At 43.6% G+C, this 15,458-nt stretch overlaps 2 protein-coding genes across 4 annotated transcripts in view; both read right to left on the minus strand.

Annotated features, from left to right (window-relative positions):
* SNAP47 (synaptosome associated protein 47) overlaps nt 1-15,458 on the minus strand; it is a 779,054-nt gene that overhangs the window by 179,520 nt on the left and 584,076 nt on the right. The gene's annotated exons all lie outside the window — the stretch shown is intronic.
* ZNF678 (zinc finger protein 678) overlaps nt 1-15,458 on the minus strand; it is a 102,037-nt gene that overhangs the window by 9,963 nt on the left and 76,616 nt on the right. For 2 of the 3 annotated variants that reach the window (XM_050757650.1, XM_050757641.1), the window contains exon 2: nt 1,704-1,830. The exons of the other annotated variant lie outside the window; for it this stretch is intronic. In XM_050757650.1, coding sequence (XP_050613607.1) covers nt 1,704-1,830 — 127 coding nt within the window. The remainder of the gene's footprint in view (nt 1-1,703; nt 1,831-15,458) is intronic. 3 annotated transcript variants of the gene reach the window in all.

Raw genomic sequence — 15,458 nt, forward strand, 5'->3', positions numbered from 1 at the left:
GTTACACACACAAATAAATATATATGCATGCATGTATATGTATGTATACCCCAGTAAGCTTTATAGTAAATAAAAACAAATTTAAAATATAGTTATTTAAAAATAAGGTAAAAGGTGGGAGTTTAATATATGCTCAGCAATCTTCCAAGCTCCCTAATAAAACAGTATTGTTTTTAAATGTAGGGAGTAGATATATTAAATTATATTACTGTTGATACTGTAACAATGTGGGCATAGAGTTTAAATTACCAATCTCAGTTTTTACTTAGAAAATAAAATTTTGAAGTAAAATAAGTTTAGATTTTCTTATATTTAGTGTTCTGATAAAATCACTGAGTATGAGCTTCTGTAAAATCACATTTGAAACCTCCATAGGATAGAAAATCATAAAGCTGAAAACACAACATATGTTTGTGGTGTTCCTGGGATTTCTGAACCAAATGCCAATATACCACTACTCTCACAAATTTCAGACAAGATGCAAAAAGAGAATTAAATGGTATAAAATAGAGTTCCTCAAAAATATGTAGATATGCCTATGTTCCACAAAGCAACGGAAAAGCAGTCAGATTATATAGTGCCTTATAAACCATGAAGAGGACTTTGCTTCACTCTGTAACCTCAAAGGAAAATCACTTCATGGTAGTGGAATCCTTAGAGAACTTAAGAGCATGGGGCAGAAGATGCTCCTGTGAGAGGAAGACAAAGAAACTCAGGCTTTTCTGAAGCAGAGCTGCCCAAACCACATTTTCATTTCTGGCTTTCTCCTTGACATTTGGGCCTCTAACCTGTGTCATCTACTTTATTTACTCCTACCTGCCTTGAAATTTGGCTACTATCACCTGTCTCTTTAAACTCCCAGGCTGTTTTCTTTGTTCTAGACAGGTGACCAGGTCTGGATTAGACATAGCAAGACCTGTTTCATTAGAAAAAATAACATGACTCTTGCTGGCACGCTCCAATTACCAACCTAGTACGGTGCTTGGTAGGAAAACAATTTTTTAGAAGGTTCTAGAAAATTACTCCCAAAATACTATTTTCTGACATTAACTATACAATATTTAGAAAGGACTTTAAATGCATAGGTTCTTTTTGTTTGTTTGTTTGTTTGTTGAGATGGAGTTTAGCTTTTGTTGCCCAAGCTGGAGTGCAATAGCATGATCTCGGTTCACTGCAACCTCTGCCTCTCAGGTTCAAGTGATTTTCCTGCTTCAATCTCCCAAGTAGCTGGGATTACAGGCACATGCCACCATGCCCATCTAATTTTTTTTTTTTTTTTTGTATTTTTAGTAGAAATGGGGTTTCACCATGTTAGCCAGGCTGGTCTTGAACTCCTGACCTCAGGTGATCTGCCCACCTCGGTCTCCCAAAAACGTATAGGTTCTTAGCTCCACTACCCAATACTACTGAATCAAAACTTGGTAGTGTAATTAGATTTTGAGGTGTGGGCAACAGTATCTTATGCCACTAAAGTTCTGGAATTACCAGTCATCTAGACTGAAGAATTTAGACCTTAAAATGTATGTCAAGATGAAACATTTTGAAGATTTTATTTTCTACACCAACAAATTCCCAAGTTTTCCTTAGAAGCAGAGATCAAAAACTCATTCATGCAAATGACAAACTCTCAGGTAACATTTCAGGAGTGAAAAATATGAAATTCATAGTATGAAATATAAATTGTGTATTGAAGTTATCCTCACCCAGGGAGACCAGGTTTCTGTAGTTCTCGAACATCACATCCCTATACAAATTTCGCTGGGCAGGGTCCAGACATGCCCACTCCTCTGGAGAGAATTCTATGACCACATCACTGAATGCCAATAGTCCCTGGGGGGAAAAAATACACACACATTTACAAAATGTGCCATGGGCAGAGTTCTTAATTTGACTCCAACTGAATTGAAGACAGTAAAGTGAACTTTTTCTGGCATAAATTGTCCAGTAAGATACTGTTTAAAACACAAAGATTCTCAAATGCATTCTGTAACTCTAAGGAAAGAGGATGGCATAAGATTTACAAAACCAGTGTAGATGCTATACTTTTGTTAAGCGTTATAGTATAAAAATAAGGGTGCCAATACAGGCATTACATATTGGACAGCTATATTTACATTACACAAGATAAGTTGGATAAATTTCTCAGAAGGAAAAATCATCTGAAGTGCCTCTCAGATTTTAATGCATATGACAAGAAATTGGAAATCTGTTTAAAATGTAGATTTTGATTCAGAAGGTCTGGGCTGAAACCTGACTTTCTGAATTTTGAACAAGTTCACCTGTGATGCCAATGCTTCTGAACCAAGGAGAATATTCTGCCAAACATTAAGTGGCAGAGCCTGCATTTATCTCAGTTCATTTGACCATTAAATAAGAGCCTTCATTTTCCAAGGTCAAATAATCTAAGAAGGAGAACTTCTAAATTAAATGTGATGGTTCATGCCCATCAGTTATTAAATCTCCCCAATGTACTTAATAATACAGAGAAAACTAATTTGCTTTATAGTGAAGAAATCTGTCAGAAAGCATCTTAACCTAGTGAATAAAATTAACACCAACTGTAACAGAAAAAACTGGTATCACGTGTAAAAATGCACAGGAGGAGGTTACAACATTATTGCTATAACAGCATAGGTCAAGAAGGCAAAATCTGAATCTAATCATAAAGAAACATCAGTTTCATGCAAAATTCCATCAACTTTCTTTTAACTAATCCAAGGACCCGAATCCATCTCCAGTGGGAATCTTGGGCATCCACACCTTCCCATGTTCAACAGATACAAAAGAAACATTCATTTTGCAGGTCAAAAATTTATAGTAAAGATTGCTTATGGCACTTAAAAAGCCTGAATGGATATAAAACATTGATATATAGGAAAGAAATATTTTTCAGAGCCCCTTGACTATCATAAGAAGAAAAATTTAAAAAGTACTTGAAATAAATTTATTAGGCAGAAACATTACAAATATATAAATAAAAGTCTGCAAGTTTTAAACACATGACATTTCTGGAGAAACAGCTGACCCAGCCCCTGACCTAGTACTCATTTACCCGAGAACCAGCCATTTCTTCCTCTTTTTCTGATTTCTGTTCAGATGAGATTATCTGGACAAATCACACATCTTGAGAATATGCCTTTAGAGATGTCAGCACAACTCCTTCACCTGCTATGACCACACACACAGGCAGAAGGACCTTGAAATGCAGAAAAAGCTACTTTCCTGTTTCTTCATCATACAAGACAGGAACAATGAGCTCCTACATAAAGGTCAAAATGTGAGTTTTCATTTTCCTGCCATCAAGTGCCCTTCTGTCCCATGGTAGCCAGCAATTTTGGCTACAATAATAAAAATATTGGCTGCACTGACTTGACCACACCAAACCAAAGGAGAGCAGGCCCTGTGACCTTCCTCTGGAACAAAGGCTGAACTCAACTCTCTCAAATGTATCTAAGGGCCCTCATGCTTGACCCTGGCCTTACCTTAGGATCACATGGGGTACGAAACTAAAACAACAATGTTCTTACCCAGACCAATAGACAGAACCTGTGGGGAGGGTACAAGTGAGAGTATTTCTTTAAACTGGACATGTGATCCTAATTGGAGGCTTGGGCTGAGAGCCACTTAGCTAAGCATTGCTTCTGAAACTTCAATGTGCATATATCATTTGCTATTCTGAGCCCCACTTTAAGTAATGTGATTCTGTAGGTTTGGAAGAGGCCTATTAACTGGTTCCTGTAAGAAGTCCCTGTTCATGTTAATGTTGCTCCTCCTAGGTCCATCACGAGTAGCACTTAGGTAGAAAACTACAGGCACAACAAACAGAGTCCCTTTACACAATACTCTTAGCCCAATACAAATATTTTTGGTCCAAAGTGAAGACCACCAGTCACAATTCTGAAACATGGCATTATCTGCTAGCCCTTTAAAGTTTAAAGAGGACCACAATGTCTGAGCAAATCTCCATTTGGGAAACAACTTGTGCATATACATTAATGCAATGTTTATGGAGCACGTACTATGTGCTGGGAAGTACATTACAAAACACTATGCGGGGAACTTCACATTATGTGAGTTAATCTTCATAAAACCCTAGGAGGTAGATGCGAAGTGTCTCATAATTGCCAGGATGTGAATACAGGGCATACTCTTTCCATTTCTTTTTCCATTTATCTATCACTGATTTTAAAAATAAAATGTATAGGCCGGGCGTGGTGGCTCATGCCTGTAATCCTAGTACTTTGGGAGGCTGAGGCGGGTGGATCACCTGAGGTCCAGAGTTCGAGACCAACTTGGCCAACAAGGGGAAACCCCGTCTCTACTAAAAATACAAAAAATTAACTGGGCATGGTGGTGGGAACCTGTAATCCCACACTTGGGAGACTGAGCCAGGAGAATCGCTTGAACCCAGGAGGCGGGGGTTGCAGTGAGCCAAGACTGTGCCATTGCACTCCAGCCTGGGTGACAGAGCAAGACTCCATCAAAAAAAAAAAAAAAAAAAAAAAAAAAAAAAAAAAAAAAAGAAAAAAAGAAAAAAAAAAGGAATAAAATAAAGCTAAATATAGATGGAAGAGACACAGAAATAAGTGTGGCATATAGGTTAGAGGAACTTTTTATTGTTGTATTTATATTTACTGTTTTATAACTTGGAGAACAACTACTGGATCCAAAGAAATAGAGAACAGGTTACTGAGTAAAATGTTTTTAGAAACACAGATTTTAATTAAAAAATAAAAATTAAGGCCCCAAAATATAGTCTTTGGCTCCCATTTATCTGTTTGGATTTGGGGAAATTGTGGGAACCAGGTTTGGGGAGGCAGCAAGAGCAGGTACTGAAACCTCTGATCTCCCCTAATCAGTTCTGTGAGGGCAAATTCCAGGGTGGAAACATATTTAGACAAGGTTTCGAAGAGCGTGAATCTGGGCAGGGCTGGGACCCTGGGCTTCACATCTTTATACCACTGGCTGATTTTCAGTTATGTCTTTCCTAAGGCTGCCCACAAGAAACTTGACTTTCACAGTTTGTGTAATTTCAATTGTTTAAGCCAATTCTCTATTCTGTAATGTAACAATAAATATAACATAAACCTTTAGAATTTTCTGGCACTAATATACTAGAAGCTAAATATTTTATTCCTAAGAAGGTAAGAGCATTTACTGCCACCACCACTGCTGTACTACTACTACTACTACTACTACCTCCTCCTCCTCCTCCTCCTCCTCCTCCTCCTCCTCCTCCTACTAATAATTCTGTTCAAGAATGGCCATTCAGGCCAGGTGCGGTGGCTCATGCCTGTAATCCCAGCACTTTCGGAGGCCAAGGCGGGTGGATCATGAGGTCAGGAGTTCGGTGCCTGTAGTCCCAGCTACTCGGGAGTCTGATGCAGGAGAATGGCGTGAACCCGGGAGGCAGAGCTTGCAGCTTGCAGTGAGCCGAGATCCTGCCACTGCACTCCAGCCTGGGCAACAGAGCGAGACTCTGTCTCAAAAAAAAAAAAAACAAAAAAAAAAGAATGGCCATTCAGGTAGTGACATCAGAACTCACAATAACATTAGGGAAGTAAGGAACTCAAATGAAGCCCAAGTTCCCTGTGCACCTATATCTCTACTTTTTTAAAAAACTGGCCACATACTTCCAAATTCAAGCGTTTACCTACATTTTCTAGACTGAAAGTTCATGCATGATGGAGCCATGACAGCTCCATTTGCTTTTCTAATAGCCATAACAATGGAGGCAATTGGTCCATATATTAGTTTGCATCTCCAGATCTCCTCTTGGTTCTTCATCCAAGTACCAGGAAACTGAAGAAACCCCCATCTAGGTACCAACCAAGAAGATTCATTCTATGAGGGGAGAAACAAACCCTAGATGCCTTATTTCTCTTCCACTGAGATGTAAGCAGAATACCCCATCAACAGTCTTCACAGGACATCCCTAAATGTCTCATAGAATCTCGGATGCTGATGAGACGGGTTCCAGTAAGCCTAGGCTGATGTCCCCATGATGAATCAGGCAGGACCAATTCAAGGTACTTCTATGAGGCCAGGAAAGTAAATTAAACTGCCCTTGTAAAGCAGCCAACCATGTTGGATACTACCTGTCTCTGATCAGCTAACTCTTGGGTAAGAGGAAAGATAAAACTATCCTACTCCAGTAAGAGTTCACAGATGAGGTGTAATTGTGGTCATGACTGGACGTTTTGTGGTGCTGACCTCTCATTGCTAAGGTACTTGTTTACACTTACAGATTCTTCCAGGTTTTGCTGCAGGTAGGCTTTACTTTCCAAAAGAAACTTGGAGACAGGGTGCTCTACTTTTTACTATTTGTACAACTGCAGCAGGTCACTGGACAAAATCTACAAAACATGGAGAAACCCACCCCAAAAGAGGGACTTTACAAAGTCTATGTTGATGTCTCACAAGGTAGATGTCTCCCCTGAGTTTTCTATCCATCCTCAGTTCAAAGTCTAGCCCTTTATTTTGCATCTTAGGCAAATGACAGCCCCTCTGTGTGGACTCTAGGCAGAGTCAACCTGGTTTACTATTTCTGGGAGCTACAGAATGGGGAGAAAATCTAGAGGAGATATGCCCTCATGGAGGCTTCTCTAACAGATGCTGAAGAACCCCAGGACCTAGATTCAAAAGTTTAAGCTGCAGACTTAGGTCTTTGAAGGGCAGGAATGTGACAGGTGCCCTCTGTAGATTCCTGGGCATTTGGACAGCAGGAGAAGGAATGAAGTTGAGGGTCTTAACGCCTACTCAATGCACAGATGTGAGCCCAATTGTTTCTGGGCCCCATAATCTCTGACTCAGTTTTGGGTCTGAAGATGCCAGGGGCATTAAAAGAAAGAACTGGAATATCTGGTTGTTGTTTTGTGAAGTTATGTTTGTAGAAATATGGTCTACTTGCTCTGAAAGAACTGTAGATTCCAAATAGAGAGACCCTTCTATCTAAAAATTGTGCAATATTTTGCTGTACAATTGCAAATTGTGACTAGACGCTCAAAAAAAGAAAGGCCCTTTACAGTGAAGCCTTGTGGGTAACTTATATGTTTATATCATGTTTGGTAATTCTGGACAGCGTTTAAAAAGCAACTAAAAACAAAATTATTTTCAACTCCAGAAAAACTCTCCACAATGGTAGAACAGAGAGAAAACTGTTGCTTTTTTTTTTTTTTTTTTTTTTTTTAAATAAAATTGAATCACAATGTGATATATATCACAGGTCATCTGCTAACAGATTGCAAAAACAAAAATAAAAGTAATGAAAACTAGTCCTCAAGTAGAAGACAGAATCTTTTTAAAAATATGTATTGTTCAGACTGACCCCATTTTAGGCCTCAGCCCACCTGCACCCAGGCTCTCATTAAAACAGCATGTTGCTCCACACTGCCTTGTGTGTTGGCACACTCTTGGGGTTCCAACCAATACAAGAACCTTACATCTGGTGCTGAGACCCAGGAGGGGCTCAGGTCTGCATCCCCTGTGGACCCTACCCCTCTACCCTGGAGAGCAGGCCATAGCAGCGGGACAAAGGAAGCTCCTCAGCTTCCAATCGCCTCTCTCTGCATGCACATTGATCACTGATCTCGCCTGCTGGTAAGTTTCCCGGGAGCCCCGTTAGCAGGGGAAACTCTGCATGGCCTCTCTTGGTTTCTCCGGTCCGAAAATCCAAGGTTGGTCCCAGAAGGCTCTGGCATGTGCCAGGTACTTGCTGATCATCTGGTCTCAGAAGGACGCCTCCAAGTCATGTGATCCCGTTCCAGGACAAAAAAGGCAGTGGTGACGATCGCTCCTTTTATCATCTCCTTCCGGTCATCCAGGATGGTCTCCTTTTCCCTGTTCTCCCAAGCCTACCCTCCATTATGGGAAACTCCCAGTCTTCCATTCCAAAAAACAGCCCTCTAGGCTGCCTCATAAAAAACCTGCAAACCTTAGGCCTCAGTCAAGATATCCGCCCTAAGCGCCTTGTCTTTTTTGCAATACAGCCTGGTTGCAGTACGAATTAGATATGGCCTGCAAATAGAACGTTCAACTTAACAATTTTAACTGACGTAAGCAATTATTGTCGACAACTGGAAAAATTGGAAGAAATTCCTTATGTCTAGGCCTTTTTGCACTCAGATTACAACCCGACCTCTGCAATTTTTGCTCACCTGTTCAAATCCTTCTCCTCCATTCTTGCTGCCTTGATCACCTTTCTCCTCCCAACCCTACCTCTTTTTCCTTGTTAGATCCAGCAGACTGCTGTCCACCCCTCCCAGCCCCTACCTCTTCCTCTCAACCGTCTTCTTTAACCCCCCAAGCCTCCTCATTGTCTTCTCAGCCATCTTCCCAGTCAGCTGTATCCACTTCTTTTCCTACACCATCCTCCCTCAGGACAATTCTAGCATTGCCTGTACTCATTCTCCTTTCTCACCACCCTCTCCTGAAGCCTGTAAACCCATCCCACCACCTTATGCCCCTATCTATCCTCCACTGCCTGTTAACTCAACCCCCATTCCCCCTTCACATCCTCAGCAGGAACCACTTCCAGGTTCTCCCTTCTCTCTTGCCCATACTCGCTCAGGCACCAACTTTGGCATGCCCCAACCTTACTTCAGCACCTGTGCTAAAATGCCCCCTCCAGAAAGTAGCAGGAAGCAAAGGTATTATTAGAGTTCATGTTCCCTTCTCCCTCACTGATCTCTCTCAAATTAACAAAAGACTCGGTTCATTTCCAGAAGACCCTGCCTCTTATATTACGGAGTTTCAGTATTTTACCCAGTCTTACGAAGTAACCTGGCATGACCTCTATGTTATCCTCTCTTCCACCCTCACCCCAGAAGACTGGGACTGTTATCTGCACCCTAGCTCAGGCGCATACTGATACAATTCATCACCAGGCTCCTGCCCAGCCTACTGGTGCAGAGGCAGTCCCCAAGCAGGACCCCCACTGGGATTATCAAGACGGGGCCTCTGGACGCCGCATTTGAGACATGATTGTGGGTCTCCTTGCAGCATTCAAAAGGGGTGCCCATAAAGTGGTAAACTATGAAAATCTTTCAGAAGTCACCCAAGGTCCTGACGAAAACCCAGCCCTTTTTCTCCCTTGTTTAACTGAAGCCATGAGAAAATATACCAACCTAGACCCATCCAGGTGAGAAGGAACCACTATTTTAAACCTTCAGTTCATCTCCCAATCCAACCTTGATATTTGGTGCAAGCTTCAGAAGCTTGATGACGGCCCTCAAACCCTACGGTGAGATCTTCTTAATTTACCCTTCAAAGTCTTTAACAATCATGATGAGGAAAGTAAAAGGCAAAAACAGGCAGAGTTTCAAATGCTTGCCTCCGCCATCAGGGGCCCCCTGCTGGCCCATGGGGCGGCAGCTCCACACAGAAGCCTCCTAGCAATTCACCTCCACCTGGCACCTGTTTCAAGTGCGGCAATGAAGGCCACTGGTCCAGACAATGCCCACACCCAGGTAAGCCCACAAGGCTGTGCCCCTCTGCAGAGGACCCCACTGGAAGTTGTACTATGAGTGGCCCCAGCAAGGACCGCCCCCATCCCTTCCCAAGCAGGCCAAAACCTCCTGCTTGGATCTCATTGGCCTTGCCACTGAAGACTGATGGTGCCCTGGAAAGGACATCCCGGAAACTACCATCACTTCATCCGAGCCAAGTGGTAACCCTGATGGTGGCAAGTAGGCCAGTATGATTTTTAAATTAATACCGGGTAACCTACTCTGCTTTACCTAATTTTTCAGGACCCACCCACTCCTCCCAAGTATCTGTTGTGGGAATTGGTGGACAAGTCTCCAAACCCCGAGTAACCACTCCACTCTTCTGCTCCCTACACACCTTTTCCTTCACTCACTCTTTCTTAGTCCTGCCCTCATACCCAACTCCACTCCTAGGCAGAGACATCCTTTCAAAACTCCACATTACTCTCCACTTCCATGTTCCCCATAGTACCCAAGACATCCACCTAGACTCCTCTGGCACTTCTAACTCTCTTCTACTCCTCCAACCTGACACGTTAAAACATGCAACTTTTCCTTATCCCCCATCTGTAGTTAACCCCACTGTTTAGGCGCAAAACACCACATCCCCGTCCGCATTACCCTTAAAGAGCCCACCCAGTTTCTATCACAGAAGCAGTATCCCATCCCCCAAGCAGCTCTTGTAGGCCTAATCGTTTCTCACCTCCTCGCCAGTCACCCATCCACCCAACAAACTTCCCTTTTAACACACCAGTTCTACCTGTTAAAAAGCCAGGAGCTCATCGCTTAGTCCAGGACCTCAGGCTCATTAACCAAGCTTTCCAGCAGTTCCTAACCCATATACTTCACTTTCCACAATTCCCTCCAATACCACCCATTTTTCTGTTCTAAATCTAAAGGATGGTTTTTTTTCCCCACAATTCCTTTACGCTCTGATTCCCAAAACCTCTTTGCCTTTACGTGGGAAAACCCTGACACCCACCTTTCATGTCAGCTCACCTGGTGTGTACTACCTCAAGCTTTCAGACACAGCACCCACCTTTTTGGACATGCCCTTTGCTCATGACCTCTCTACCTTATCCCTAAAACTGTCCACTCTCTTTCAATATGTTAATAATCTGCTCCTGTGTAGCCCCTCTCAGAGACTGCAACACCCATACTCTCTCTCTCTTTTGAACTTCTTGGCAGAATAGGGGTATTGGGTCTCCCCTAAGAAAGCACATATATGCACCCCCTCAGTCACCTATTTAGGCCTAGCTCTTAGCCTGTGAACCCGAGGACTCACAACTGACCGCACATCCCTCCTCTAGTGCCTCCGGCCTCCATAAACTAAGCAAGAAATTCCCTTTTCAAGAACTAGTGGGATATTTTAGGCTCTGGGTTCTCTCCTTCGCTTTACTTGCCAAACCGTTATACCAAGCTGCTAAAGACCCTCTCCATGAGCCTTTAAAACCTGCACAGCCTATTACCCAACCTTTCCATCTACACCAAAAGGCTCTCATTTCAGCCCCCGTCCTCACTCTCCCAGACCTCACCAAACCTTTCTCCCTCTATACCGATGAACAGCATGGAGTTGCACTAGGTGTTCTAACCCAGTCTAAGGGACCCACCCTCCAGGTTGTTGCCTACCTCTCTAAACAGCTTGAAGTCACAGTTCTCAGATGGCCTGCCTGCCTCCGAGCATTGGCAGCAGCTGCTGTCCTCACCCTTGAAAGTCTAAAACCATCTCTCCATGCCAACCTAACAGTTTATTCAACCCATAACATCAAAGACATGCTAGTTCACCGCAGTGTACTAAGTCTCATCTCTGCCTCATGGCTCCTCCAACCATATTCTCTATTCATAGAAACCCCCCAAATCACTGTGCTAACCAACTCCCATCTAAACACAGCCATGGTCTTACCTGAAGCTACAACTGCCCAAGACCCTTCAAACTTCAGTGTGAATACTGTTCAAACCTTTCTTATACCTTTTCCAAACCTAACAGACCAACCCCTTCCAGATGCCTCCTTTACTTGGTTTGTAAATGGCAGCTCCTTACTACATCAAGGACGCTGGTTGCTGGCTATGCTATAGAGTCACCTCCCCTACACACTATTAAAGCCAATCCACTCCTTCTAGGCACCACCTCCCAAAAAGCTGAACTCATCACCCTCACTTGAGCTCTCACTCTAGCAGCCAGAAAACAGATCAACATATATTCAAATTCTTGTTATGCGTTCCACATAGTGCACTCACATTCATTCATGTGGAAAGAACAGGGTTTATCTGCCAACCCGACCCTCACCAAAAGCTACAACCAAAGTGGACAGGCCCCTACACCGTGATATTCAGCACACCAACTGCAGTGAGAGTCCAAAGACTCCCCCACTGGGTCCATCGCACCAGGGTCAAGCTCACCCCAAGACTACTCCTTCCTCCAAAACATTAACAGCAGGCAGCACCCTTGGAGTCCTTGTATATAATAACCTAAACAAAGAAAAACTATCCTTAAAGGTAGGAGAAAGCCAAAAGATGGCAAAGGGACAAATGACCTCCGCAATGGATCATCGAATATTACGGTCCTGCCACTTGGGCTGAGGATGGTTCATGGGGTTATTGCACTTCTATATATATGCTGAATAGAATAACTAGACTACAGACTGTTCTAGAGATAATCACTAACCAAACTGCCTCAGCCCCGGAAATGCTCAGCACCACAAAACCAAATGTGTGCAGCAATTTGTCAAAACAGGCTAGCATGAAACTACTTATTAGCAGAAGAGAGTGGAGTCTGTGGTAAATTTAATATCTCTAAATCGCCATCTTAACACAGATGATAACGGAAAAGAGGTTCTAGAAATCGCTTCTAACATCAGAAAAGTAGCCCATGTACCAGTCCAAACCTGGAAGGGATGGGACCCAACAAACCTAGGAGGGTGGTTCTCTAATTTAGGAGGATTTAAAACACTGGTAGGGGCAGTAATCTTCATCATCGGGCCCCTCCTGTTTCTCTGGTGTGTTATCCTACTGATAATAAAAGCCACTGAAACTCTTGTTGAAACTACAGTTAATCGCCAGACAATCCAGAAAATGCTCCTGCTACAACGACATGATGGATACCAACCCATCTCTTCAGAATACCCCCAAAATTAAGTTTTTCTTTGTCCAAGGTGCCCACACCACCCCTATGTCACGCCTGAAGTAGTTGTTGAGAAAGTCGTCTGTTTCCCTTTTCTATAACCAAAAAGACAGGAATGTAAGATTCTTCCCCAGGGCCTGAAAGCTTGAGATGAATAACTCCTCCCTTCTCAGGCCCAGTCCCAAGGTGCAAGGCTACCTGCACCAGCAGCGTGTGCCAGCAAGATAGCAGAAGCAGCAAGAGAGCCTGCCAGAAGACACGAACCCCTGAGGATCTAGAAAGGCCATCCGAGTACAACATAGCAGTTATGTCAGACTAGGACACTTCCTGCTTACAGGAGACTATAAAACCTTTGCCCCACCCTCACTTGGTGCTGACTCCATTTCAGGCCTCAGCCCACCTGCACCCAGGTGCTCATTAAAACAGCATGTTGCTACACACACACACACACACACACACACACACACACACACACACACACACACACACACACGTTCACCCTAAATTCACCTGGTAACTGGGGAGGCCATCTGTGTTTTGGCTTAGTCAACAGAAAACTGAATTGCCTATATTCAAAAGAAATACAAATTTTCTATTTCTTCACGACATAAGATAGTTTTGGAACTTGGAGCCAGGTCCTGCTGAAGGTAGGCTCTACTCTCCAAAAGAAATTCTGGAATAGGGTGTTCTACCTTTTGCTACTGGTATTTCAAAACAATGATTTCCAGGTTTAAAATAAAGGTACACCTGAGTCAAATGAAACGACAAAAGACATATTTAGCTTTTTAAATGATGTGCATACATTTCAAAGAAAATAATTACATATAAAAGTTTTCTAAATTAAGTGCTTTATAAAAAGGGAGGAGAGCATAATCTCTTCACTTACATATTCAACTTGGAGAATTAAGATTTTTTTTCTTTTTTGATCACCAGGCAGAGACTCTTGTTCTCTTCCCTCACTTTCTCCAAAACAGAGTCTCTGCCTCTGGGCTGAGCCGCCTGGAGCTGGAGGAAGGGTGACACAAGCACCCCTGTGGCCAAAAGGACTAGAAATGCAGTGGCTCAGACATGAAGCCAGCAAAGCACTGAGTCTCACCCAAAGCCTGTTGGAACCACTCCCTGGCTACCACCGATGTTTTCTCAAAGCCCTGGGGTTCTAAAATTAGCAGGTACCATAGGCAGCCAGGCCTGTGTTCTTCCCTTCAGGGTAGTAAGTTCTGCTAGGCCCCAGAAAGGTCCAGAGGTGCTGTTCACAAGCCAGGGACTAGAGTCAAGTCCTTTAGAAATCTATCTGGCATTCTATTGTATTGTGGCTGAGCTGGTGCTCAAACCAAAAAATGCAGTCCTTCTCTCTCTTCTCAATTTGTTCCAAAGGCAGAAGAGCCTCACTCTGTGGCTACCACCATCACAGACCATGGAGAGTACTTCCATACTACCACCAATGTTCCCTTCAGACTCTTCAATCAGCTTGTGGTTAATGCTGCCCAAACTGGGGCTCATTCTTCAGGGCAGGGTGTTTCCCTTTTCCCAAGGGAAGGCCCAGAAATGCCATACACGAACCATGTCTGGAATCAGGGACCTCATAAGTTCACTTGGTGCTATACTTCCCTGTGGCCAAGCTGGTGCCTCACATGCACGACAAAATCCTCTTTACTTTTTCCTCTGCTTTTCTCAGGCAGAAGTATCACCCTGTAGCCACCACACCTGGGAATGTGCTGAGTCTCACCTGAAGCCAGCAAGTCTCAAAGTGTCACCTAAAGTCCTCAGTATAGTAACTGGGAATCACTGCTAGTTATTCAGGACCCAAGGGCTCTTTAGTTAGCAGCTAAATTCTGCAAGGACTGGGTCTTTCCCTTCAAGGCAGTGGGTTTCCCTCTGGCCCAGGGTGTGTACAGAAATGTCATGACAGAGCTAGGGTTTGTAAAGGGAGCCTCATGACTATGACCACTGCCTTATTCTGCTGTGGCTGAGCTGGTACACAAAAATGCAAGACAAAGTCCTCCCCGTTTTTCCTTCTCCTCACCTCAAGTGGAAGGAAGGGGTCTCTTTTTGGAGACAAGAGCTGTGAAGCCTGGGGTTAGGGGATGGGTGATGTCAGCATTCCCTTAGCTGCCCTAGCTCATGTATCAGTGGGCCATGTGCCCCACTAGTCCACTGGTTCTGGGCCCAGTTCAGCACTAGAACTCACCTAGGAGTTGCAGTCTTTGTGGCCTAGACTGCTTCAAATTTGTTTAGGGTCCTAGAGCACTTTAGCCCACAGCCGCAAGGCTTCTGGGAACTCAAGTTCTGACTAATGGGATCAGAAATTCCCCTCTGGCTAGGGCTTGTTTAAATGCTCACTCCATGGGTGGATGTCAGCTGAGTTTGGTTTGGTTTGGTTTTCTGCTGTAACAGGGCAGCACTGAGTTCAACGCCTTATAATTGCTGTACTCTGCCTCTCTGTGAGAGACAGGACTAGCTGGATTTCCTAGGCCAATGAAGAATTCCTAAGCCTAGCTAAGGAAGGTGACTGCACCCACCTTTAAACACGGTACTTGTAACTCAGCTCACACCCGACCAATCAGGTAGTAAAGAGAGCTCACTAAAATACCAATTAGGCTAAAAGTGAAAGGTAAAGAAATAGTCAATCATCTATTGCATGAGAGCACAGGGGGAGAGACAACAATTGGGACATAAACCCAGGCATTTGAGCTGGCAGTGGCAACCCCCTTTGGGTCCCCTCCCGTTGTATGAGAGCTCTGTTTTCATTCAAATCTTGCAACTGCATACTCTTCTGGTCCATGTTTGTTCCGATTCGAGATGAGCTTTCTTTTGCCGTCCACCACTGCTGATTGCTGTGCCAGGCCCGCCGC

This window comes from Macaca thibetana, chromosome 1 (genome assembly GCF_024542745.1).
Source record: "Macaca thibetana thibetana isolate TM-01 chromosome 1, ASM2454274v1, whole genome shotgun sequence".
Classification (NCBI taxonomy): Eukaryota; Metazoa; Chordata; class Mammalia; order Primates; family Cercopithecidae; genus Macaca; species Macaca thibetana.